General features: G+C 48.7%; 4 protein-coding genes across 4 annotated transcripts; 1 reads left to right on the forward strand and 3 right to left on the reverse strand.

Annotated features, from left to right (window-relative positions):
- Positions 1-111: 111 nt before the first annotated feature.
- LOC120897149 (endoplasmic reticulum metallopeptidase 1-like) lies at positions 112-4033 on the forward strand. Its single transcript, XM_040301806.1, has 5 exons — positions 112-1278; positions 1364-2023; positions 2102-2605; positions 2677-3763; positions 3823-4033. Exons 1-4 carry the CDS (start codon positions 496-498, stop codon positions 3355-3357), a joined length of 2628 nt encoding a protein of 875 aa, XP_040157740.1. The 5' UTR covers positions 112-495; the 3' UTR covers positions 3358-3763; positions 3823-4033.
- A 9-nt stretch (positions 4034-4042) lies between these two features.
- On the reverse strand, positions 4043-7024 carry LOC120897150 (endoplasmic reticulum metallopeptidase 1-like). The gene is made up of 5 exons (XM_040301807.1): positions 6946-7024; positions 6754-6886; positions 5410-6681; positions 4820-5323; positions 4043-4755 (listed from the first exon to the last, which is right to left on the reverse strand). Coding segments are annotated over exons 1-5 (2598 nt in total). The 5' UTR covers positions 6948-7024; the 3' UTR covers positions 4043-4068.
- Positions 7025-13645: 6621 nt separating this feature from the next.
- Positions 13646-15725, reverse strand: LOC120897116. The gene is made up of 6 exons (XM_040301739.1): positions 15465-15725; positions 14970-15358; positions 14720-14896; positions 14478-14627; positions 14128-14391; positions 13646-14029 (listed from the first exon to the last, which is right to left on the reverse strand). Exons 1-6 carry the CDS (start codon positions 15549-15551, stop codon positions 13927-13929), a joined length of 1170 nt encoding a protein of 389 aa, XP_040157673.1. The 5' UTR covers positions 15552-15725; the 3' UTR covers positions 13646-13926.
- Positions 15726-22725: 7000 nt separating this feature from the next.
- LOC120897117 lies at positions 22726-24444 on the reverse strand. The gene is made up of 4 exons (XM_040301740.1): positions 24116-24444; positions 23883-24019; positions 23406-23459; positions 22726-23293 (listed from the first exon to the last, which is right to left on the reverse strand). Exons 1-4 carry the CDS (start codon positions 24285-24287, stop codon positions 23033-23035), a joined length of 624 nt encoding a protein of 207 aa, XP_040157674.1. The 5' UTR covers positions 24288-24444; the 3' UTR covers positions 22726-23032.
- Positions 24445-25243: the final 799 nt, after the last annotated feature.

The following is a 25243-nucleotide window of genomic DNA, read 5'->3' on the forward strand; positions in this document are numbered from 1 at the left end:
AAACCAGTAGGGTTCAAACCAGCTGAAAAGGAAGTGATAAATGAAAAGAAAAAGTAATAAGCCTCGACCAAGGCACACAACACACCCATGTGGCATTCCTTATCGATAATTCGACGCATAAATAACAAGCATTGTTCAAAATATGCATGTGTGATTAATAAACCGCTTAATCGAACAGATTTGACCACCCTTTCAAAGGCTATCGTTCGATTAAGTGTGTGTGTTCTCGTATTATTTCACCCGTTTAATCGTCATATCGTAATCGGCTGCGAACTTCGTCAACCCCCTTCTTGTCGATCTTCAATCTAGACTATCGGCCAATCAGCTTTATCGGAGGTTGATACGGACCCAACTGTGGGGGGGGGGGGGGGGGATCACTAATTAAAACTGCTCAAGCGATATGATAACGGTGTTAAAGCAATTGAAAACATTCAACTAAGTCCTCCCCACTGCCGGTCAGTCAACGCTTAGCTGGTGTGTTCTACAGACATAAACATGGAAAGTGAAGCCGACCTGTTCGAGTCAGCGAACCAAAAACGCTCGAAGCGCGATGCACAAATCTCCCCCTGGTGGTTGCTCGCTCTGTCCGGTGCGGTGGCCGGAGTCTACTTTCTCGTCTACTGGAACTGGGCGGCGATGCCGATCGCATTGCGCCGTGCGGATGAGCTAACGCACCCGGACCGCTTCATAGCGGAGGTGGCCAAGCAGCATCTGTTCGAGATGAGCAACGTTGGACCGCGGGTGGCCGGCAGCTACGCCAACGAAATAGTCACCGTACAGTTTCTGCTTCGTGTTATCGACGAAATCGCCGCCGAAGCAAACTCCGCCGCACATCGCGTTGAGGTGGAGGTGCAGCGCGCGTACGGTGATATGTATCTCGACTACGAAAAGTACCCTCAGACGAGCGTGTACCAGGGCATTCAGAATGTGGTGGCCCGGATCGTGCCGGCGCAGGGGAGCGACCCGGACAACTATCTGATGCTCAGCTCACACTTCGACAGCGTCCCGCAAAGCCCCGGAGCCGGGGACGACGGGACCATGAGCGTTATAATGCTGGAAGTGATGAGGCAGCTAGCCCAAGGCAAGCGATCGTACGAGCATGGGCTGGTGTTTGTGTTTAATGGCTGCGAGGAGAACACACTGCAAGGATCGCACGCGTTCGTGGCGCATCATCGGTGGTTCGCCAAGGTGCGAACGTTCATCAACATGGACGTGGCGGCGAACGGTGGACGGGACATAATGTTTCAAGCTGGACCCAAGTACTCGTTCCTCATGGAAGTAAGCAGCTAGCGTGTGCTAGTCGTACGCGATCGACAAACACTCACAACACTCCTTTTTCTTCTTTGCCTTCCAAACGAGACAGTACTATCGCGATCATGTTCCCCATCCGTACTGTACCGCGGTAGCGGAGGAACTGTTCCAGGCGGATCTGGTACCATCGGAAACGGATTATTTAATCTACTCGACCGTCGGCAACATACCGGGCATGGATTTCGCTCACAGTACCTGGGGTTATCTGTACCACACGGCGTACGATGCCTACGACACCATACCGAACACAACGCTACAGCACACTGGGGACAATGTGCTAGCATTGGCCAAAGCGCTAGCCAACGCACCGGAGCTGTACGACATCCGTGAGCATGAGGGCAGTAAGGCTGTTTTCTTCGACTTTCTCAACTGGTTTCTCGTGTACTATCCACTCTGGGCATCGATCATACTCAATGTTGGCCTGGTGGTTGTTGCTCTTTGTGCGATCGGTTTGTCCGTGTGGATGATGGCACGCAGCACGAGCCTAACGGTGGGTCAAGTGCTGCTACAGGGTCTTACCAGCATGGGTGTCGTGCTGCTGTCACTCATTGTCGGTATTGGACTGTCGCTGGCGCTTGCCGCCATTCTGAATGCTGTCGATTCCACAATGAGCTGGTTTACTCAAACTTGGTTGATCTTTGGACTGTACGTCTGTCCCTTTTTGATTGCAACGTGCACTGGACCAGTGCTGTATATTCATTTCGTAAAAAATGTAAGTAATCATCCCCGAAAACATGCGCTTAATCCCCGAGAACTTCCAATTAATCGATCGCGATCATCTTTCGAACAGGATCACCTATCACTGCACGCCCGAGTTCAGCTTTTACTGCACGCCACTTGTGTCCTGTACGCGTTGATACTGGTCGTACTGACAGCTATGAGCATCCGATCGGGCTATCTCTTCACAATGGCCATCCTGTTCTACACCGTCACGACGCTGGTGAACGTATCGATCAAGTATTCGCCCTTCGCCTGGCTGTATGTGCATCTCGCCGGACAGATTGCACCGATCGCGTACTTTAGCTCCGTTTCCCTCACCGCCTTTGCCACCTTTATCCCGATGCAGGGACGCGGCAATGCAGGGGCCAATCCGGAACTGCTGATCGCTTTGTTTGCCGTGCTAGTGGGCCTACTGGTGGCAGGGTTTCTCACCCCACTGGTAGCGTTAGCGCGCAAAGCGTACCTCTACATCGCGTTAGTTGCCGTCTTTTTCGTGGTGTCGATCATCGTGATGGTAACGTCGGCAGGGTTTCCCTTCCGAGCACACACTTCACCGCAACGCTTTTACATCTACGTAAGTACAGTGGTATTTTGGTGAGCTTTTACGCACAAACACAACCATAACGTGCACGGTTTATTTCGCAGCATTGTACAAGAGAGTTTTACCATCAGAATGGTACGCTGAGACGATTGGAAGGAGGCTACTACGTTCATCCGCAGGATCGTTACACGGGCGATCTTATCCGCGAGCTGGCAGTCAAGTCCGACTTATCCGCCGTACCGCTGGGAGCTGAGTGTGACAAGGAGCTGTACTGTGGTATACCTTTCTATCAAAACACCCAGCACGGACAGCGCGAAAACGGCCTTTGGATACAAGGCAACCCATTTACCCTGCCCGAAGCAATCGATCTACAGCTAGTGGACAGTCAACGTGATCCAGAGCTCAACATTACTACGTTCTTTTTCACGGCAAAAGGCACAGATCACATGAGCTTCTACGTTTCTCCCGTGGAGGGCGTGAAATTAGTTGGCTGGAGCTTCAGCAAGACCATTCCTCGCAGTGGGCTGGCCTGGAATGGACAGGAGGTGCACTTCGTTAACTTTGTGCATGGAATCGATGATCGTCCGCACGAGTTTTATCTTACGGTGCATGGTACGGCTAGTAAGGCGGCGGAAGCGGGCTGGAGCTTTTACCTGAATATAGTGGCACAGTACATGCACCATGAACAGTATCGTGCTAGCGAGTTTCAGCAATTTGTCGACCAATTTCCCGACTATGCGCATGTAGTGGCCTATCCCGCTCATCTCGTTAGCCGAATATACTGATCGGAGGTCGGGGGGAGGTTGGTGGACTGATAAACGGACTGATTTGAATAAAAGAAAGTTATGTTTGAATTGGATACGAAACTAATTGCGTTACATAAAGACTGAGAAAGTGTTGGACAACTGACTGGCGGGTGACTGACAGACTGTGGCTTTTGTCCCATTATTTGTGGCTCGATCGGGTGACAAGTGATGCGTGAACCAGTAGCATTCGTTCAGCGATCACTATTACGATGCACTTGCCGCATGCCAAATTGTGCCGGATTTACCACAGACCACGTCACATTCCAAGTGCTAAATTTGACTGTGTCTCAGTTTTCCTCAAATACGGTGTAGCTACAACGACTGAAACTATTACCGTACAAACACTTCACCTAGCAAGATGTATTTCACCTTAAGCCGTTTAATGGTAAGTAAACAATTCCGAAACAATTTCGCTCATATCGCTCATATCTTTGTGCTTTACAGGCGCTGCTCATGTTGCTTGCCTCCGTCAGCTGGATCACATCTGCTGCAGCACAAAATTTTTTTCACAAAAGAAACACCTACAAACACATTCCACGGCGGGTGGAAATGAGGGTTTACCGTGGTCCCATAGACCATTACACTGGTTCCGTTCCGTGGGGTTATTTCGTCCGACAGCCAGCTGATCATTCACAATAAATACATCTCTTATCAAACACACAAATGTAATAGGTTGTTGTGTTTTATTTCCTAGAATATCCAACTTTCCAAATACCCTGGATAGGCGACGGTGTGCGCATACTTGGGCATCTTATCCAGCAGTGTTTGGAACTCTCGCGCACGGTACACGCTGTCGTGATGCATGTACTGGGCGACCACCGAGAGATAGAAATGGGAATCACTCGATTGCGCCGTACCTGCTGCTGCGTGCTCAATCTCAATGTAGAATGTGAACGGAGTTAACTCCATCGATCCGGAGAAAAAGTTCACAAAGTACACATCCTGTCCATTCCAGCGCTTTCCGCTGGGTGGGATGCGTTCACTGAAACTCCACCCGACAAGCGACCGACCGGCCAGCGGTGACACGTACAAGCTCATGTGGCTTGGCCCTTGTACCCGAAAGTACATACGCACCCTTCCTGGGGCGGGTACCTCACGAGAAACGAATTCGAAACTGACCCGTTCGGGGAAGATCGGTGGTTCCATTGCCGGCAGCCAGTAGCTTGAGCCGCTCTGCCGGTGATATCGATTGATGTAGAAGGGTATACCGCAGTAGAGTTCCTTTTCGCATTCGTCCCCGAGCAGCTGAGCCGCCGACCATTCGGGAACCTCCGATTGTAACAGTTCCGGAGTGTGACGATCCTGTGGATGAAGGTAGTAGATTGCACCCGAATCACGCAGTGTTCCGTTTGGCCAGTAAAAGTTTCGCTGATGATGCTACAAGTGAGAAAAAAAATTGTCAATTGAGGTCAAAATACACTTCCTTCCCAAAAATACTTACAAATATGTAATATCTTTGCGGCGAGGTACGCTCCCGGAATGGGAAACCTTCTGGAGTGGCCGCCACAATCGCCGTCACTAGAAACAGTAACAGTATGGTACAAAACACGTACACCTTCCGACGGAACAGCACTATAAACGGCGTCAGCAAACCGACCAGCAGCAGTGTCACAAGAGAGGCAAACAGCGCCATTTGCAGGTCCGGATTGGAGCGATTGTCACTGCGACCGGTCATTGGGACGAACACGGCAAACAGTGTAACTGCTAGGGAGCAAAAGTAAATCACCGGCACCAGCTGACCGACCAGATGCACGTAGATCCACACTCGTAGCCGAAACTGTATGATCATGTTAACGATCGTGGTGGAGCAGTAAAAAATGATCGGAAAGAGCAGCACAAACGCGGATCGAATGCCACCGATCGAGAGCGTTATCAGTAGGACGGCGTAGATGCAGTGCTGCGCGTGCAGGAACAGTATTACCCGGCCTTGATCGTGCAGGAACGGCTGCAGGAGCACAAGAGACAAAAAGAACAAGAGACTGATCAGGCACTGATTCTACACACCGCTGCATCCGGCTTACAACAACTCACGATTTTACGAAAATGAACGTACAAAAATGGTCCCAGCGTGAGACCACCGATGCACGGCACAAAGTACAGCCCGAACAGCAGCCAGGTCGACGAGAACCAGCTCATCGAACGGCCGCAGGCATCGAAAATGACGGCCACCAGCACGGACAGTCCAGCGCCGAGCACGATCGAGAGCGTCTGTACGATTAGTGTCATGCCGGCTTCGAACAGGATGTTACTACCGACGGCACCATCCTTGCGCATGATCATGAACAGCGTACCGACGATCAGTGCCAGCGAGAGTACGCCCAGCACGATGTTCACAATCATTGCCGTCGTTTCGGTGTAGTACACAAGGAACAGATGCATAAAGTCGAAAAACACGGCCGTTCCTTCGCGATGCTCCTGGATGTTGCCGAGCTCGTCGGCACTGCCGAGCGCCCGTACAAGCCCGAGCAGATTGTCTCCGATGTGCTGCAGCGTACCGGCGGATATGGTTTCCCGTGCGTCCAGCGCCGTATGATAGAGGTATCCGTACGACGACAACGCAAAGTCCAATCCGGGCCAGCCGCCCTGTTTCGAGAGCGTTTCGTAATCGGTAAAGGACGGCACTAGCCCCATCTGGAACACTTCCTCCCCGAGCGTGTTTGCGTAGGGTCGTTGTACGTAGTCGCGATAGTACGCCATCAGGAAGGGGTAGTTCGGTCCGGATTGGAACATAATCTCCCGACCAGCATTAGCGGCCACATCCAGATTAATGAATGCGGCCACCGACTGGGCTAGCGGATGGGCCCGCACGAACCCATGCGCACCCTGCATGGTGTTCTCCTCGCAACCGTTGAACAGAAACAGTAGGCCATGCTGCAGGGGCGATCGCGCGTGCTGTGTCAGCTGGCGCATCAGTTCCAGCATGACGACCACCATCGTACCGTCGTCACCGGCGCCCGGACTAGTCACGGCACTGTCGAAGTGCGCATTCAGCAGCAGATACTTGCCGCTGAACGAATCCCGCCGCTTGATCGACACTACCAGGTTCTGCACGTTGCGGTAGTAGCTGGTGATGGGATAGTCGTCATAGTCGAGGAAGTAACTGCCACTGACCCGCTGCACCTCGTACGTAACTTCATACTCCGGAAGTGCTTGACGGGCAACGGTTTCGATCGCTCCGTACAGCCAATCGACCGCAAATCGTTCGTTGGTTTCACTGCCCGCCACACGTGGCCCACGGCTCGTTAGGGCGCCCAGATCGTACAGGGCCCGTTCCGCCACGAAACGTCCATCGGTGGTTGTGTTCTGGAAATGGAAGTAAAGAAAAAAACGGTCGTAAACATAGTCGTAAAACAAACAACTTTACTTGATAGTTACCTCGTCCGCCAGATTAACCCCACTGGGCAGCGTGTTCCAGTTCCAGTAGGTCAGAAAGTAGACTCCTATCCCGATGCCAGGGCCCAGAACGCACCACAGCAGCTCGAGCGTGAAAATGTACGACAGAAGCTTCCTGCAAGTGAAATAGCATTAAAATTTGGCCCCAAAACAGAAATCGTTTCCCGTACTCACATGCTTCTGTTTGGGGCGTCTCCACACACTCAACACGGACGGACGGACGGAAAGATTAAATGTTACTGATGCATCGGAGTATTCCGTCCCCGATCTCGTTCGCTCAATCGTGTCCCCCGTGTTATCTTCGGGGGGGGGACAGACATACACACCAAAAAACCATAAGCAATACAGAAACCCTTCACTACTTAGCGTGCGTGTGACGAGTTCGACCCCGTCCCGTCGTTGTTGTTGTGACGGGCTTATCACAATGTGTTGTGTGTGTCCCCCTGCGTTCAATTCGGCAATCTGGCTGATAAGATAGGTTGTTCCGTAATATTTCCCGCAGCCCGCTGTTGGTGGGCGGACGAACCCTGGACGGGTGATAAGCGTACGCGCGAGCTCGATTATCAAAAATCTGCATGGCCAGGGAATTATATGGGCCGCCCGTCACCCTACCCTCTATCCCCAACTTTCCTCTTGCACGCATTTGTGGCATTTGGCAATCGGATAAATTACTTCCCATTGTTCTGCGTTGCGTTTTTTGATTTACGAGTCCCAATCGGTCACGAATGGCGTGGAAAAGGGGGTGGGGGGGGGAGTGATGGGAGACGGACGCGTTTGCGCTAGCTTAAAAATTGTTTATGATTTTAATCTCCGCTGAGTGGTCGCGTTTGCTGCTGCGTGTGTGCTGCTGCTGCTGCTGCGGCACGGTGAGCGGAACAGGAGCATGGCCTGCTCCGTTCTAATGCTCAGTTGCTACCATCCGGCCATCGCCACACGTAAACAGAGAGCGATTTTGGTCCTCACGTGGTGTGCTTTTCCATCTCTCCGAGCATATGGTTTTACGCTCACACGTGTGAGTATACTCGCACGCCATACTCTTCTCAGCATTTCGCTATGTTTCGGTTTTCCTTATGTTTTACGGGGAGCTTTCCACGGGGAGATTGGTTTTATTGTTTTTAGGCCGCTCACTTTCTCTCTCCCTCTCTCGGGGCAGGAAGTCGAACCCGCATCGAAAGTTGCTGCATCTCGGAATTTCCGGCCGAAGCCGAACACGTTACGGCGAACGGCGAATAAAAGTGCCGAGCCGAGGACGAAAAAGCTCAATCTACAACGGAACGTCGCCGTGGGTGCTCAGTACCTGCCCAGTGTGCCGCGCTCGACGATAAAGGTTGAGGGAAACTTCCTTCGTTTTTTTTATTCATCTTTGTCTACATATTTATGTGTTTGTGTGTGTCGCTTTGTGTTTCGGAGGATATTCACAACTTTCACGTGGTATTATGACGACGATGAGGGGGGAATGTATCGTAAGATGAACGGAACGCACCGAACAATTGAAGGGAAATATGTTTTGAAAAGTGCGGTGTGTGTGTGAGTGGTGTGTGTGTTGTGAAAAGCGTTTGGGAAATCTGCAACGCACCAGTACAGTAGGGTCTTGCAAAGGTCGAAAACCGAAAGCAACGTCGCGGCCAAGGAATGCCCGAGCCCCCTTTCGTTTACCGGAGTGAAGGGAACGTGAAATGGAATTCAAAAAGTTTTCCTTTATTGCTCGGCAGCCCGTTTCCAGGATTGTGGGGAAGTTGACTTTACGTACGCTCTCCGTTCCGTTCGGTGGTTTTTGGCTGGCGCGTCGAGATGTCGTCGTTCAAAGAATCGGGATTAGTAAGAATCCGTCCTCTTCGTTTCTATCGTATGGACAGGTTTTCCGTGGACCGCGTGTGTGTGTGTGTGTTTGTGAGGAACAATCGATAATGTTGTGTTCTTTCGTCCACTCGCGTCTCAACAACAGCTGGGGCCTGCCAGATGATAAAAGTGTTGCGTTGCGAGAAATTCAACTGGCGATAGATAATAACATGCTGATTAGCAAAACGGGGAGGGGGGCGCTGGATTCGCGCCGACTTCCGGCGTCATTGCACCACCTGTGTGCCCATCGACAACGAGGGCCCTAAACTGCACCAGCTGCTGCTTGAGGAACGGGTTTCTTGAAGCTAGGCATTGGAATTGTGAAAATGGGACCACGAGCGCTGAATCCGCACACTGACCTCATACAGACGGCGCGCAGTTATAAAGTATTCAATAATGTAAAGCACTGCGGTAGGGAGAACATGATAGGTGGATTGCAGGGAGAACCGACTGCCAACTTCGGTAGCATCTACGACCTACTGGAGAATGGTCATGACGATGACGACGACAACGACAACGACGACGTCGTCATTCAGCACCGTTGTCGAGTTTATGCCAGTGTGTATTGATTATTGGGTCTGCCTGGTAGTGTGAACCATCTCAGGCCGCATGGTCCAACACACACACACACATGCCCCCGTCCAGTAGCAGCAGCAACAACAGCAGGAGAAGCCTTCGCGTATCTCGCGCGTTATGAAATTGTGTCGCGCGGTGTTTTCCACTCACAGCTCCATCCTCTGTGCTGTGCCTCTGGCTAGTCTCGGCCTCGGTCTGTGATGGTGATGTATATCCGTGTGTCCGAATTTCATACCACGCTTCTTGTTTTTCCAACGGGCCGCCAAGTAAGCGAACGAAAAGCAGAGCAGAGAAGCAGAACGCCAAGGGTGGATTTTAATTTCCGGATCCTGAAGACGAACCTTGTACGCTTGGCCATATTGTACCGCCGTGCCGGCTGGTGCTGAGACAGTCGTTCAGTGCCTCTGGCGGTACTGGCGGTCGGCGGGTTGTGCCCCAACGATGGCGCTCAACATGAAGCTTAAAAACGCTGAAGCAATCGTCATCAAATTTCAATTATGACCTGGCAGACTGGCTCGCAACACACTTTTTAAGCTGTGAGTGAGTTTTGATGGACTTCCTCTGGATGGAATGGTGAATTAGGTTGATAGAAGCATAGAGCAACTAGAAAAAAAGCAAACGTTATAAAAACAACGCATAAATTGTGTTGATGATTAAGAGTATGATATTATTCCTATTAATTTTAGGGTTTTTCAACGCAAATCGAATTGATTTCTTGACCGTCTCAGTCCGTCGAGGAACATAAAAAAAACATGGAGGATTCTTCTAAGAAAACACTTCACCAGCATTAACAAACCATGAAAAAATAAACTTTAACTCAATAGAAAATGAAAGTTACTCCTTCAGCTTATCCCTCAGGAGTATGATACAAACGATCCCCCAAGACTAACGATATCCCTTTTGTTGGCAAATGCTGGTGACACTGGTGAAGAGGATTGCAACTTTTGGACAGTTCCTCACCGACTCGAGCAAGGCACATGTGTGGAAAGGGGAGGAACCAGCAGCAACTAAAGTTTTACCCGTATTATAGGGGCATGCGGTCAAGTTTACCGCTCTTTCTACTTCTCTCTCTCTGCTAAGTGAAATGTCTGAGTGCGACAGATCTGTCAATAGGGGTGACTATTAAAGGGGAGGGGGGGGGTGATGGTGGGAGGTTTTGTTTGTCTATTGACGAGGGCCATCGAGATTGGAGATTGCCATTAATGGGGACCAGTTTTTTTTCCAAAACCCAACAGGAAGGTGGTTCTCAGAATATTCTTCTACTGCTGCTGCTACTGCTGCCCATGAATGCAGAGGCGGATAAGAATGAAAACTTTATCATCCCATGATACCCAGGGTCCGGCATCTCAGTACATCATAAACATGCAATCGCTAGCAGGGAAAGTAAAACGAAACACCATTCGCCGAGCACTTTTTGTTTGCGTGCTGTGCTACTGCTGAACTGTGCGTTGGCAGAAAGCAGCGGTGGGCAAACAGAGTAGCAGCAGCAGCAGCAGTAGTTGTTGGTTTGTTTTGCTTCTTCCAACTTAATCAAAGTGCAAAGAAAAGTGAAATAACACGCCACAAATCCTATTTTAGTGTGCCAGTGAGCGGAAGGAAGCGTAACGAATTCCACCCCGAATGACCTTTTACCTTTTTAGATTTAAATATTTTCCGAGCCCAAGCCGGCACCAAAAGGTGTGCCGCCGCCCGCCACAGAACGAATTCTAGCAGGACGCCAAGTGCCACCAGTGAAAGGTTTTCTAGCTAAAATCACTGTAAAATCAGCGCATAAAATGTCCTCTGTCCGTGCGGCAGTGCAGGCGCGGGGAGCGGAGGCCAGAAGAGGGTTGAAATTCTCCGATACGCTTTTGAAGAGGGTTCAAAAAGCGGACGAGTGACCGCATCCTCTTTCGGCAGGATCAAAAAGGGGGGGGGGCATCTGAGGGGGGGGGGTGGCAAAGGACGAAACTTTTGCTGGAAAAGTACTTGCTTCGGTCTTGCAGGGTGGTGGAGGGGGGCAAGAGTTGTGTAATTGAAATTTACGACACGAGCACCGAACCGCCCCGTGTCTCCTTGGCGACGGGCGCAATAGTGCGCAGAGGTTTACCCGAGCAGACAACACAGAGCAGTGGAAACGCTCACAGATTCCTGTAATTGGCTCTTGGCACAATTACTGTGTCTGCGCTATAGGTCGCAACACTTGCAGGTCGGGGTTTTAACTGCCGCGTCTATTTAATGGAAATGTGAGACGCACTGGGCGCGCGGGCGATGCTGGCGGAAAACCCCGACGTTGTGTCGGATATCAAACGGCAAACGGTTGTACCCGACCGGTGTAGAATTTACCGAAACTTTTCCCCGGCCAAAGCTGCTACGAAACGGAAACGCCGCGACAACGTAATGTTCCGTTGTTTTACATGAATCGAAGAAGTGCTCAGGGGCATAAATTATGGCGAATTTCTTTAAACCTCTTTCTTGTACCCTTGCTCTCGACCTGGGGCAGGGGCAGGAAACGATTAGACTTTCAGAAATGGGAAAAAACGGCTATGGAAATGTGATTCATTGTACGATGTACCGCCCGCTTCCGCTTTAAGATTTATGTTAAGCATTATGTTGCTTGCAATTTTAAGCTTCGTGGGGTTGTTGTGGACCTTTCTGCCGCTATTTCGCCTTTCTTTTTCTCTCCCCCCTAAAAGAAAGACAAGAAAAAAAGATCACTTAGAATTGGGTATGTTGACTTGCATGGTACATGATTAGTCAGCATGATTATTTTTCTGCCTTTTCTGACTGTACCTTAAAAGCATTTCTGCGTTAATAGTTTGATTAATGGTTGTGCACAAGATGCAGAAGCTGTGCACAACGTGTCCTTCCATCCATATATGGTACAGCAACTGTGGGCTGATACTGTTGCAGGACTCGAAGCAAATTTCTGCCTTTGATACGTCTTTTCAAATGGATTTAACAGATTTTTAACGTTTTATGGTAAGCCCGTACGATACGAGTAGAGAAATGACAAACGGAAACGTTTGTAATATCTCATAATCTAGTACGGTAATACAATGTATGGGGCAGAAACGCTGCCAGCCCTTCGCTTACAGATTGCACACAGCACTTGACGTGTATTTAGGACAAGGTGTTTGAAAAATCATTAATCATTTTTTTTCGCTTCCTGTAGCGCGCTCTGTAGTAACAGGGCTCATACCACCGAGCAAGGACACAACGTTCATCGTACATGCACATGGCGCCGGTGCCGTGGAATCTAAACACACTTTCAGTAGGTCAGGTCTTTTAATGGAACGTACCTCCGTTGCAGCCCCCTAGTGGTTCGAGAATTCTTTACGTCGTGGATGAGTATGCTGTCCTTCGCTGAACGGACGGAACGCTTTCTTTCTCGTGCCCATGTTTATCCACCATTGCTCTACTTTTTCACTTATCGCGGGTTTTACCACAACGAACTTTATAGCATCAATTGTATGACCCTCAAACAGTAATTTAAACTCAATCGGCATACACACAGCAACTAGCCGCTGTAGTTGGGGTAACGTTGTAAGTTTAACATTCTCATGACTTTGGAGGTAGTGCAGTTCGTTTTCCATTCGGATAGTTCCCTTCACTATTGCTTACATCGCGCACCATAACTACAGTGAAACATTCTACATCTGGCAAGCTATTCGAGCCATCACTCAACATCATCTCGTTCGATCAGTGCTATCAATAGCAAATGCTTTCGGTAGGGCACACAAGCACGATACCGTGAAGTTATCGATTTTCCCCCATAAACTTGTGTTCTCTTAATTGTGATCTCATACGCGAGGATTAACCCACCGTGTGCTTCCGTTCTGTGTGCTGATGTGCTTCCGGTGATGTGCGGTAGTGCTTATGTTGGTCCTTAAACTACACATCTACAACCTTTGTTTTGCAGCACACGACAGTGTAGTAGGTTTTGCGTTTCGATTCATTGTTTTGCAGCATGCAGTGGTGTATGGGAGTGAAGTGCAATTACCGTTTGCTTACAAGCAGATGCAATGTGAGTGCAAGATTATTCTGTTCGCTGCAGTCTGATGCATCGTTTGGTTCACGAAGCAAGTGCAATCAAAAGCAATATTTATAAATAGAGCGCAAAGTGGTAGCTAATTGTGTGCAGCAGTGTCAATGAGTGTGCTGCAAAGCTTGGTACGGAGTCGGAGCGCGCCGGAGATTGGCACTGGTTAACCGTACTCCTCCCGCTGGAAAGGAAAGCTGCATCAAACGAGCGACGAGCGATATCCAGCAGTACCAGCAGTGTGGCAACGTGAAAAGTGTGACTAGACTTTCAAGCTGTTCCTGTGCGGTTGTTATATTTTTGAACGGGGGGTCAAACATAGCAGTACGGAAGGTCTCAGGAGTGCCCTAGCCCGTCTTCGCAGATCGGGCCCACTCCCTAACCCTTCCAGTTCCGACCATGTAAGTATTTGCGGGCCTTTACAACATTGTTATGCAATTGAGAGGAAATTTAGATTTATTGGAAATAATAGAAATACTGCTCTGCTGACCATACACGTACACTTCTAACGACTGTTAACGCATAAATAATTGATGGGGAATTTTTAAACAGACTAATTCAATCGAATAACGGAATTCAATTTGCTGATCACCTGGAAGGATGCATGTGCAGGGCTGGCACGAGATACAATGCATACTAAAAACATCCTCCCACCCGGCCATCGGCCTTTGAAGATAATGGCCTTCTAAAGGCTGGCGGAAGGTGCTTTCGCTTCCACTTCAATAGACACGCAATCGATCAAGCTCATCAAAACCAGCGGAATGGCCAGCATTGCGCACGATGAACGTAGCCCCGTCAAAATGCATCCGACGCTCTTCACGTCTGTGAAGTAGACATAAACGGTAAAAGATCGGTATTAGGGATGCTGCCGTGTTGTTTGAGCAACGGAATGAAGAACAGAACACAACACCGAATCCTACCGAACAAACAGGTGCGAGGACGTTCCCAGTGAAGCTGTGCAGTGGATGGCGTTTGTTGTGACAGTCGCGCAACCGTTGGTAGGGCTGGTACGGATCGAGCAGCGGTTGTTGGAGCGAGATATTTTTACCAACCCATCACCGCCCTGCGTGATACGGAAGCCATTTACCTGAAACAGGAGGCTACCCTCCTGTCCCAGCTGGTAGCTCGAGCTCCTGATGATTTGCCACTGGTCGACGTAGTTGTGTGCAGCAGGCACTACACCACTGCAACGATATGAACGGGGAAAAACAGTTAGCTGAACAATCCCTCCGAAGGATAACAGTCGAGGAAGTTTGTGGGTTTTGCTTACTTGAAAAAAACTTGGTTCACATAATCCGCTTCCATATCCATGCTAATCATATCAGACGTTGTGCGCGTACCGGCCGCATCGACGAGATAAATCAGCGCACATCTCGCACTGGTTAGGCTGATTCCTTTTTGCCACATTTTTGCAAACCGGCTACCATTCATTTCGTACATGCAAAGTGAAACCGTACGCTGTACAATGCGAAACAAGGTTTTTTTTTTTGCAAAACAGCAGTTTCTACTTACATGTAGGGATATTTGCGTCTTGCGTCAACCGCTGCAATATCGACCCGTGGGCCGTTTTGAAACACGATCCCATTTGGATGGTGCATCGCAGTAGCCATCGTATCACTGGAAACAGCTATTGCTATGTTATGGTTGCCGTTGACAACCTTCACTGAGCCTTCCACGGTCATGTCCACTCTGTATAAAATATGTGGTGCGTTAAAATCGGTATCTTCCCTTGCCGCCTAATCTTGCTGCATACGAAACTTACGTAATCGAATCCCGCAAGCGCAGCTGTATAACTCCATTGTCCAGCAAAATTGGTCCGAAAGGAAACTGGGAGGTCTGGGAAGCCGGGTTTTGAAACGGAGATTTTAAGCAGCTTGCTGTTGCTGGTGGACCATTGCTAGGGAATACATTTATGATCTGGCTTTGTGCAGGTCGGGCAGGAGGCACCGTTCGGGCAATGTCTTCTAGCGAGAAGGACGAAATCGAGTTCCACACGCGCGTGTTAACGGGAAGATGGGTTGGGCCAATGTAGGCAATGTCTTGAATTTTGCTACTACTGTTACTGCTGCCATTGCTGTCGCCCTGCGAGCTGGATGGGGCCGCATTCGTGCGACGCGACGGCAACATGAAAGGCTTTGCTGCCAAATTTAACTAAAACCACACAGAACATTTATTAACAAACAAACAGCTGTTTGCATAACTTACATTACGAGAGAGAGAGAGCGAAGGATACTTAGAACATTTTGCCACACCTTACCTTAGACCGTGGTTCCGGACCGTCCCCGTTCACTTGCCCCCTACTGTTCGAGTCGGACATTTCTTCTTGTCGCGTTGCGCGCCACATTTGAGAATCGACGTTTGCTTAATGCAAATGAAGCACTTTACTGTTTCTACACGTACTTTTAAGCTGCACTATCTACACTTTACGAAAATTTCCACTAACAAAGGTCTAGCAACCTTTTTTAGCTACCTTGCTGTCCAAATGCCAGGAAAAGAATAAGCTCATCGGCCCGTTCCTTCTCCAACTGTGCTACACTTCATGGCCAACTAGATACTCGCAAGCTGCCGAGGAGATGATTTGCACCGGCAGCGAAGAACTGTCAAAAAAGTAAACAATTGGGCTCCCCTCTCCGCTCGTTCTATCTCTTTCACTCACACTCAACAACTGAAGCTCTGCTTACCATTCAATGTTGTTTTTGCCTGTTTTCTTATAATTATTATGTTAATTTAACTAGTTTGGTGGCTAAAGTGTGTAGATATGGGAATTATAGTCGCGTTCAGTCTCAAATCTGTTCAGTTGAAGTGTGTGAGCGAACAGCCACTTTGCACGTGCCGCTTGGTAGTGCAATCGCCCCATGTTGGGAAAGTGCGGGGTCAAGCTCGTTCAAATGTGGCTCATCCTTTGCTCCTTTTGCTCGATACCTGCATTAGAAGGAACGTTAGGAAGCGAAGAAAATGTGTGGAAAAATTGTGTTTAATTGATAAATCATACCAATAAGACAGCAAGTTAGTATGCAGCATTAATGCTGATATTCAAATATCCATGTGTGGTTTCCGTTGCATAACCGCTTGAAGAAAGTTGATAACCGTTGGACAAGCTTTATAGAGATTGGCCCAATATGAAAACTGGGCTAAAATTCCTTCGCATTGTTTAGCAGATTTTCCATTCCAAATTGTATCGTCACGAATGAGAAACTTCGACATTTTCAAAGGTCGGTAAAACCTGCATGGTGGGGTTGATGCCCGGCACAGCTTTTGTCGGTATGCTGTGAATCTTCCGGCGATATCAGTAAAGCTGGAAACTGTAGCCCTATGTGCTGTGTTCCATATTAGGTGCGATCCCTGGGAAGTAAATTATGCCCGAGTGAGTCTGATGAAATCAATCGGCTGTTTCTAATTGATCCGATAAAGGACCGCCCGAGTGCGAGCGAGAGGTAAAGAGAAGTAGGGCGAATAACGGGGCTGTGCCGTTTGCTATGCCAACCATTAAAGCAGCCCAGATTATTTTTCATCACAGTGAGAACCATTCGGGTGAAAATGTTCGAGATTTTTCAACGCCCTGGAAAGCTTAACGACAAACAGGACGACAACGATGCAGTGGGATCGTTGAGTGCGTGGAAATTGGTTCGTTCACTCGAAAGGCCATTTGGAGTCACCCAGAGAGAAACCCGGTTCAGTCTGCCTACCCAGTTTTGGCGGGGTAGGTATTGTGGCGCGCTCGGAAGAGAATTAAAGAAACGATGCGAAAATGAGAAATTGATATGAATTCATAAATCGTTTCTTTGCCTTTTAGCCAGCAGCAGCCAGCAGTATCCAACTAAGCCCCGTCACTGCCTAAGTAACGAACGATGGAATCGATTTTTATAAACGATCTTAAAAGAACGAACCGCTCAACCGCCAGAACGGCTAGGTGAAAGACGAGGGAGCTTGTGAACGGTTGTGCTTAGACAAAAAAGGCGATACAACGAATTCCCGGTACGGGTAAAAGTGTCCTTGTCGTCCGCCGTAAATTGCACGGTAGATGAAAATTAATGTATTTTTAACTAGGCAAGAGTCTGCCCGTTTCGAAAGATCCGAAGAACACCAGCATCCGTTCCCTTCTCATCCTCACACACACACACACGCATACTCCCTGTGCCAACCGTTGGTTCCTTCAGCACTCACCGAAGTTCGATGACGGTACGCAAAATGTAATGTGTCAGCAGGAGCAGGTAGGTAGCTAGAGTCTGTCGCTGTAAATAACCAAATCAATAAATAAACTGTGGGACCGTTTTTAATGCAAGCGGAAGGGACGGCCGTAGAAGAAAGAACCTCTGGGCTGTGCTTCTCATTGTCGCTCCAGTTTCCACGGAGAAATGCGTTTGATAGGCTGTTTGGTTCTGTTTCCCTGACAGAAGCGCACTTGAACCCAGCTTGATCTCGCCTTTTTACTAATGGCATTATTGTGAGACACTCCTGTAAAATGTCTCACCAAATGCGGAACTTTCAACAAGTTACGTCTAAAAGTCGGTGTCTTTGGTCTTTGGCCTGGCACGGCTGTGCAACAACAGCACGACCTGTATTGATTCTGGCCCTGACGGGGCATAGTACATGAAACATCCGAGAGCGACGTCCTTTTGAAAAGATGTGGCACAGGTCAAAAAAGGAGAGGAAGGAGAGGAATTTAAAAAACACTTATGAATAATTAATGATACCTAAATCTCTATCCGTGACAGGGATTTGATGAATTTTGGAACGCGATGGAGTCAATGCAAGGAATGCGAGCGAAGCGAAGGCCGAAAGAGGAAGAGGACTGGACACTTTAAGAGATGAAATCGTGGAGTTCCTTTTTTTGGCAGATAGATGAAGACTACTTGGAATCTAATTGAATAGAAATGGAGGGGAAAAAACACATCAAATTGCGTGGCAATGGTAAATTGAGTCAACAAGCGAACGGTCCATTATGGTGGAACAAGTCAACAGCACCACCCTGTCACCGTTTTGGACCCCCCACCGGCGGGAGGCGTGAATGGTTTTTATAAGGAACGGTGATGATTTTTGCAAGAAATTAGCTGACGCTTATAATATTAGCGATTACAAGGGTCACACTGATTGGGATTGGGAACCTCACATAACACGGATGGCGAACCACCCGCGCGATGGGGGAACCAAACCGACTTTCTGCCGGTTTTGTGTATGGCACGTGCGCTCAAGTAAACAGCAAAACGGTTTACTCGCGATTACCATAATTGCCATCCCTACCCTTGCTTGTGCCCTTGCTGTTGCTGGTGCTATGCTGGCTGTGCATAAGTTGTGCGAAGACCACAATTCCTTGCCCGAGGGAATAAATTAAGTGGAATGTGTATGATTTACCTTCCTCGTCGGGTATTGCGCCCGCGGCTCGAGCGGGATTGAGCGATTCCTGCTTTGTAGTTTCCCGCTTTCGGAGCATGTGTAGTGTTTGCCTCCTGGGAGCGAAAAGCTGTCGACACACAAACTATTTCGCATGTTTAGAGCCCGTAACCACCGCCTCAAGCACGTTCTAATTACACACTGTATGTGGGGCGAAAAATTAGTGTTGCTTGTGAAGCAAGGAAGAAGCGACAAATAGGCACTTTGTTGAACACGTTAAACGGTCGACTCTCTGTCTCGAAAGGGGTTTCTTCCTTGATCCTTCAACGGTGTCCGCTTCAATGGCTTTCAAGCAAACATGTGCTCAGTTTGATTGGTATTCGGACCCACGCCATCGAACTGAAGCTGTCTGGTCGGTCGGTTGTGTTGTGCCAGTTTTCGGAACCACTTCCACTGGACTGGACTGGACTGAACTGGACCCCAGGGTAGCTATAGCGGACGGACACCGGCTCGTTTGCGTTGTTTGGGGTTCCGGTGTGAATTAATCACACCTTATCTACTTTCGCATCATCATCGTGATCCCCATCATCATCTTCATTATTCTCCTGGCGGGAGTTAAACAGTTCCCGGCGCGAACGGAAACTGCGCCACAGCGATGTGTGTGTGTGCCACGTGGGCGGGTTGAAAGCGATAGCCTAGAATTGGTTCTGGTGCACCTGCTAAATTACACCTTCATAAATTTTCCCCGTAGCCCCAAAACGGGCGCATCGCTCGCAACACATTGCCATATCCATTCTACGGGCCGGATTGGGGTCACGGTGCTTTGCCGTGTGCCGTGGGAAAATGGTGAACGGGCCGAGAAAACACTGGAACCCAATCGACCACAACCTTTCGGAGAGAAAATGATCCTTTCTTCACGCGGCAACCAGCAAGTCATCGGGAGAGCTTAACATCGTCCCGTTCCGTAGGAGGCGCCCGTCGTGCGCGCCTCTCCCCGACCAGAGCAACACTCACTGTTTGCCGCTGTTCTATGCCGTACTGCGTTGCTTGGGTCTGTCATTGGCACGAATCGAATCATGCACGAACACCGACACCGAATGTCGGTCGGTCGGATTGGAGTGGATCCCGACGACCGGTGGTGTACACCGAACGTGTCGAAACATTTTGCCCAACGGTGGGAATATAAATGACACATTGGACGATAAGAGAATTCATCCGTTTAAGGATTAACCACCGGAACAAGCGAGCACAGCGTGTTGCTGTTGCCTGCTTGCCTGTCTGCCTACTTGGATGACTTCCTGATACGAACCAAAACCCCCGTCCCGTAGCAAGCTAAAAATGTACAGAGATAGAGAGAGACACAAATAGAGACAGAGAGAGAGAGAGAGAGAGCGAAAATAAGTGTGGAAAAAACATACCACCCCCAGGAGACAGTGTATGGTAGCCGGCGGAGGTGTAAGAATAATTTGATGGAGCGGAAAATAGGGATCTGTAGTGGTGCCCACCACAAGAGGGTGCCGGGCCCGATGGGTTGAAGCGATGTGAGTCCGGGGTGTGGCTTGCAGCATAAGCTCATTAGATCGAACAAAAGGAAATGATTTCATCCTCAAATAAGCTGAGAAGGATTGATGCTGCAAAAGTCCTTGTTTCATTATTTATCCTACTTGATATGGTAGGGACCCTTCGTTACATAGTGTGGTGAAAGGTCCCAGCTGCCCCGAGAACAATGGCAATGGTGTTTGGACGCGTGACGCTTCAAACGAATTAACTCTTTTGTGGTAAGTGTGGAAGGAAAACGTGTTGATGGGTTTCTGTTGTTTTTACCCAGTTGCGTTTGTAGACTAGCAAGCGTACAGCATTAAACACAAGCGTCATCCACAAAACATGTAGTTGATTGTATTCGTTTCAAAAACGGGCTGAATTCGTTTGATTGTATGAATATTTCTCAATCGCTCGATGGAGTCAGGTGTGTCAGTGAACGCTTATCTACCATTGTGGAAGTCACGATAGGAAATTGGATTTCGACGCTTTCGGAGTCGTAGCTCTGCTTGCATAGGAAACCCAAAACAACTACTGAACCCGGTTGCTATGATGTGTGTGCCTGTGTGGTGCAGAGGAAATCGAATTCGAGCTAGGTGACCAACCGCTATCCCAAGTAACATATGGCAACGGCAAATTCTATCCTTCCTCCAAGAACAGTGAGCAAAGTCATGCATTGTACACGGGGCAAAGGAGGCAACTTCTACGGTGTGGTTCATTCCCGACCCATCTAGAAAAGGATACGCAGTTGGACGGATAGAAAGGGAACGCAGCAAAACCCTTTTTCGTTCCGCAATTAGATTGGGAAAAATGGAAAATTTGTCAAATCATCGAAATCGATCGTATGCGGTTTCTCTGCTGTCTGCTCTATAACATTAAATTCTTATCCGATTCAACGTGATAGCGTATATTCAATATGGTGGATTAATAGGATTTTCTTTTCTTTTTAGCCAAATCAAGCCACCGTTTTACCTTTCGCTTAACGCGATTCGCGAGGGAACTGATTTTCCGCGACTAATGGACGCTTTTCGTGTAGCAGCATTAAAGCTGCTCGTGAAGTTTGGCCGCAAATAATTAACCTCTCGCCCGTTGGTTGGGAACCCCGAGAAGCCGACCGGCGACACGCACCTCCCGTAAAATACGTGACAGTAAGCGACAGTAATTCGGCCCTGCCACTTTGCGCTGGATCGTAGAAATCGGACACCGATCCCTGTCTCCCGTTCGCTCGGGGCGGGGGCGGTTACCCACAATAGGGGGGTTGTTCGTGTTGTGTGCGTGGCAACAGCTCGTTTGCCTTGCCACTTTCTAGGACGGTTCGGTTGGCTGGTTGGTTGGTGCCTGCCACGACGAAATTTGTCTTCCTTTTAACCAATTCCCAGGCGATCCCTAGGCGCCTGTTAAATAGCCCTCAACACCCAGCTCCCAAAGTTCGACTGTCGCTTTGCCCTTAACGACTTCTTAACGGTTTGTTGAACACTACGGCACACAACGCACATCTTGTGTCTTGTGTTGTGTGTTGCGGTGTTGTCGAACGGTGTTCTTCTTCTTGCTCCGGTCGTTGCGGCGTTCATTTACCACCCCCTGCAAGTTAGTTCCAATTGTGTGCTCCTTGCTGACGGTGATCCGGGGGGTTCTTTTTTACCCCTGTAGATTGATTGTGTTCATGTGAAAGATAGATAGACGCCCTCGGAAAAGCCTACCAAACGCTTGTAGATAATGGAGAGCAGCGTGCCTTGTGGCTTTCTTTGACAGTGTGATACCGCTCGGAGCGCGGCGGTTATCTCTATCCCTATCCATCACCCTCGACCAGCCAGCCAGCCAGCCAGCCAGCCAGCCAGTTCTTCAACAGTGCTTCCCTCCATCGTACTTTCCTTTCCGTTTGCTCTCACGCTCTTACAAATAGGTGACTGATTGTACCGAAATAAGATTTGGTGTGCCCAGGGCCCTAAAAATAGGAACTGGAATACGGGGGGCGAGAAGGTTCATTTTCACTTTCCTATTTATACCGCTGGAAATGCGGTTTGGAGCACGTTCTACTTTGCAAAGTTGGGAATTTAGAAAGCGGTGCACACATTCGTAGCTTTTAATCGATGGAGCGTTCGGTTATTTATTGAAAGCGTCATCTTATTAATAGAACCATTATTACACACCAACAGCCATCGCGTTGTTTAATTCCCGTAATATTATAGGCCGAGCACAAGAAAGGAAACTTTTTCGTGCGGCATATTTGTGCGTTTAGGTAAAGAAAAGCTCATTATCAAAGGATTTAACAAGGCGGGCAAGTCTTTCTTTAACCTTAACCTGTGCTTTGTTCAGGATTTGGGTATTAGATGAGCTCGGATGCGCGTTGGGTGCGCGTTATGGTACACATATTCTTTGGGGCTTTAGATAAGATGGTAGAACTTATATGTCCCTTTCGGCTCTACACGGAATTAGTAAAATTAGGGGCAACAACAACATCACCATTGTGTCCCCATGCATGATCTCAATTCCGCAAAACCATACGCCTAGATAGAGCCCATAAAAAAGGTACGCTTAAATCCTACGGAAACGCACTACCTTTCGGCTTACAACACCGGCACCGGCCTGAAGCGATTAAGTAAAAGGACCCTAGCGAAAGGATCCTAAAGCGTACGCACACTTACGAATGCTGTAAAACGGGGCCACACGACTGCGACACACGGAAACCTTTTCCTCCATTAAGGAAGAACATTATTTATTTAATAACTTCCACATAAAGTAAATAAACTTTGGTCGTTCGTTTTCATCGACGAATGCCCCACGCACGTGGGCCCGAAAGGCGAATGGATTATGAATATTGAACTTTTATCCATCACCTCCACCCATCGCCATCGTCATCATCATCATCATCTCATTAATATATCCCCAGGCCGGCGCAGTTGCCCTTTTCTCCGTGCAGGAAGAGAAGAGTAAGGAAGCCGTCGAGGAAGCGCTCTACGCGACGATGCGTGCCACCGATAGCGACAGTGATGTGATTTTAATGATCACCAGTAATGGAGATGTCGCTGCCGGTGCCGGCCCAGAGCCGCCACTGCTCGGCAATCCGGGCACGAGCAGATTATCTGATGCACCCTCGTTGAGCCCGGTCAGGGCGGAACCGGAGGATCCGAGCGCGTCACCATCGTTGCACAGATCGGTCGTGCACGACCGGTAGTAGGTGATGAAGGTGGGATCTTCGATGACTTCGTCGAGATACTGTGATACGGGTGAGATAAGACGTGAAATTCGACACCCAATTAGAAGACGCGGTAGTAGTGTAAATAAACCGTCGGTTCGGCCCGTCAAAAGTAGTGTGTGCGATACCTACCAATGGGTTCTCTTCGCATCCTCGCAGGAAAGTAACCAGCTTGCCGGGAGGATCCTGTGAGAAAAGAAAGAGAGTGAGAGAGAGAGAGAGAGAGAGAGAGAGAGAGGTAGAGAGTACATGTGAGGTGTGCATATGTCTTAAAGCTGTCATACAGTAAACGATGCTTGATCAGAGTTGGAAGGCACAGCACACGCACCAAAGCATAACGCAACTAAGTGCGAAGGTTAATAGGAGGTGTGTGTCTGTGTGTGTGTAGTACATATTGCTGTAACACTTGAACCAATCAATAACACGTCACTATAAATGGATAGATGAAGGATGATATGATATGAAACTGAACAGCACTTCAGAGCGATTCAATGCAGGATCATAATCACTTGACACGTACACGGCGGCACAGGGTACGGGACCCGGTCTGCCCGAATCTACGCCCTTAATAGTCTATGTTAAATTAATGGTGAACAAATAATGGCTTACCACTAACTCCTGCCGCGTGATGGTACAATACTTCCTGGAGCAGGTCACGACACTCTGGCCCTCCACACTTTGTGGCTCCGATACGCAGCGCACGTCGCCGGAAGTTTGCGTTAAACCACAGGCGTAACAGCGCAACGCTAATTTCGACACGAAATGTTTGTAACGTTTTTTGTTAAAATGTAATGTAAAAACTATACGTCTCAGCTGGACCGGGGTTCGGGAAAGAGTCTTACCTTCGACCGTTGGGGTGTTAAATTGTAGCAACAATAACACAATCGAAATCAGCACGGCAGCTTTGTTGGCAGCGGTAATTGAAGAAAACGATTTATTTAACAGGAAAAATCGCCCCGATCGACATTGGCCACCAGCCCCACCACCATTGACACCTGCACTGTGAGCTGGCATTTTTATTGATCTGGGCGTTTGCAACTATCCCCTGCAAGTGGTGTGCCGTGTGCCGGAAATGGGTCGAAGAAGGAGAGAGAGAGAGCTTGAATTTCTGTTCTGCCTTTGAAGCGGTCAGTAAGCTACGAATGCACTGACACCCGTGTGCCCGGGAAAGATCCGGGGAAGCACGAAACTATCAATTGAATCAACTGCTCCGAGCTGCTGGAACGTTTGTACAGTCGGTGACAGCAGTATAAGGTTGTCTTTATGCGTTACCAGAAACCATATTAGGATGGAGGATAATTTTGCAAATATTTTAGAATGTTCGTAAAGAATTTCAAAATAATATTTTCTTTCTAGTAATTACTACAAAACTACAGTAAAGGGGTGAAAAAGTACCAAAAGCTTCCACATGGTGTACCACATTGTCGGGAATCACTGTACGCTGAAGCGCGTTGATGGAACGATAGTCGACGATAAGATAAGAGGTGGTACATTGTACAAGTAGGAGTAGAGAAGCAAAGCAGATTCGACTTCAACGGAAATGCAATACGACAGGGCAAGTTATCAGTGTGTCATTGATAGCATCTGCGAACTACTTGTGTTGTGTTCGTCGTCTTGAGCTCCCTCCGCCCATCTCTCTCCGCCCATCAGTCGCTGTCGTTTTGGGGTAGCGAGCACTTACAATAAATTAAATTTCTTCCCTTTTGCTGTGCCTAGTCGTGTCCGTGTAAGATATAAGCTGTTACTGTCCGGGGTACTGTCCGTGCCGGTAGCCGTGCCGTGGATGGAAACTTATCCGCGGCATAGCATTGTTAGGTGCCGCAAGCTCACCTGCTAGAATGGCCACCAACTGTCTGCTATCGATATGAACGATCCATTTCACCCCATATGCTTGGGAGCAGTACCATAATGTATTCATAATGAGTTGATTCGATTTGCTGGCACACTGAGGCGGGTGGGTGCTTCAGTGT

The sequence above is a fragment of the Anopheles arabiensis genome, chromosome 2 (genome assembly GCF_016920715.1).
Source record: "Anopheles arabiensis isolate DONGOLA chromosome 2, AaraD3, whole genome shotgun sequence".
NCBI classification, from domain to species: domain Eukaryota; kingdom Metazoa; phylum Arthropoda; class Insecta; order Diptera; family Culicidae; genus Anopheles; species Anopheles arabiensis.

Bases quoted from the DNA above. Each gene is read 5' to 3' on its own strand.
- LOC120897149 (XM_040301806.1), top strand. From the start codon at position 496: ATGGAAAGTGAAGCCGACCTGTTCGAGTCAGCGAACCAAAAACGCTCG. The intron at 2,024-2,101 runs GTAAGTAATCAT...TCTTTCGAACAG, and splicing joins ATATTCATTTCGTAAAAAAT to GATCACCTATCACTGCACGC. The intron at 2,606-2,676 runs GTAAGTACAGTG...TTTATTTCGCAG, and splicing joins CGCAACGCTTTTACATCTAC to CATTGTACAAGAGAGTTTTA.
- LOC120897150 (XM_040301807.1), bottom strand. The intron at 6,682-6,753 runs GTAACTATCAAG...TTCCATTTCCAG, and splicing joins GGGTTAATCTGGCGGACGAG to AACACAACCACCGATGGACG. The intron at 4,756-4,819 runs GTAAGTATTTTT...TCTCACTTGTAG, and splicing joins CGCAAAGATATTACATATTT to CATCATCAGCGAAACTTTTA.
- LOC120897116 (XM_040301739.1), bottom strand. From the start codon at position 15,551: ATGTGGCGCGCAACGCGACAAGAAGAAATGTCCGACTCGAACAGTAGG. The intron at 14,897-14,969 runs GTAAGTTTCGTA...TATTTTATACAG, and splicing joins CGCTTGCGGGATTCGATTAC to AGTGGACATGACCGTGGAAG. The intron at 14,030-14,127 runs GTAGGATTCGGT...TCTACTTCACAG, and splicing joins TCCTCGCACCTGTTTGTTCG to ACGTGAAGAGCGTCGGATGC.
- LOC120897117 (XM_040301740.1), bottom strand. From the start codon at position 24,287: ATGCCAGCTCACAGTGCAGGTGTCAATGGTGGTGGGGCTGGTGGCCAA. The intron at 24,020-24,115 runs GTAAGACTCTTT...TGTCGAAATTAG, and splicing joins TAACACCCCAACGGTCGAAG to CGTTGCGCTGTTACGCCTGT. The intron at 23,460-23,882 runs GTAAGCCATTAT...CTTTTCTCACAG, and splicing joins TCACGCGGCAGGAGTTAGTG to GATCCTCCCGGCAAGCTGGT.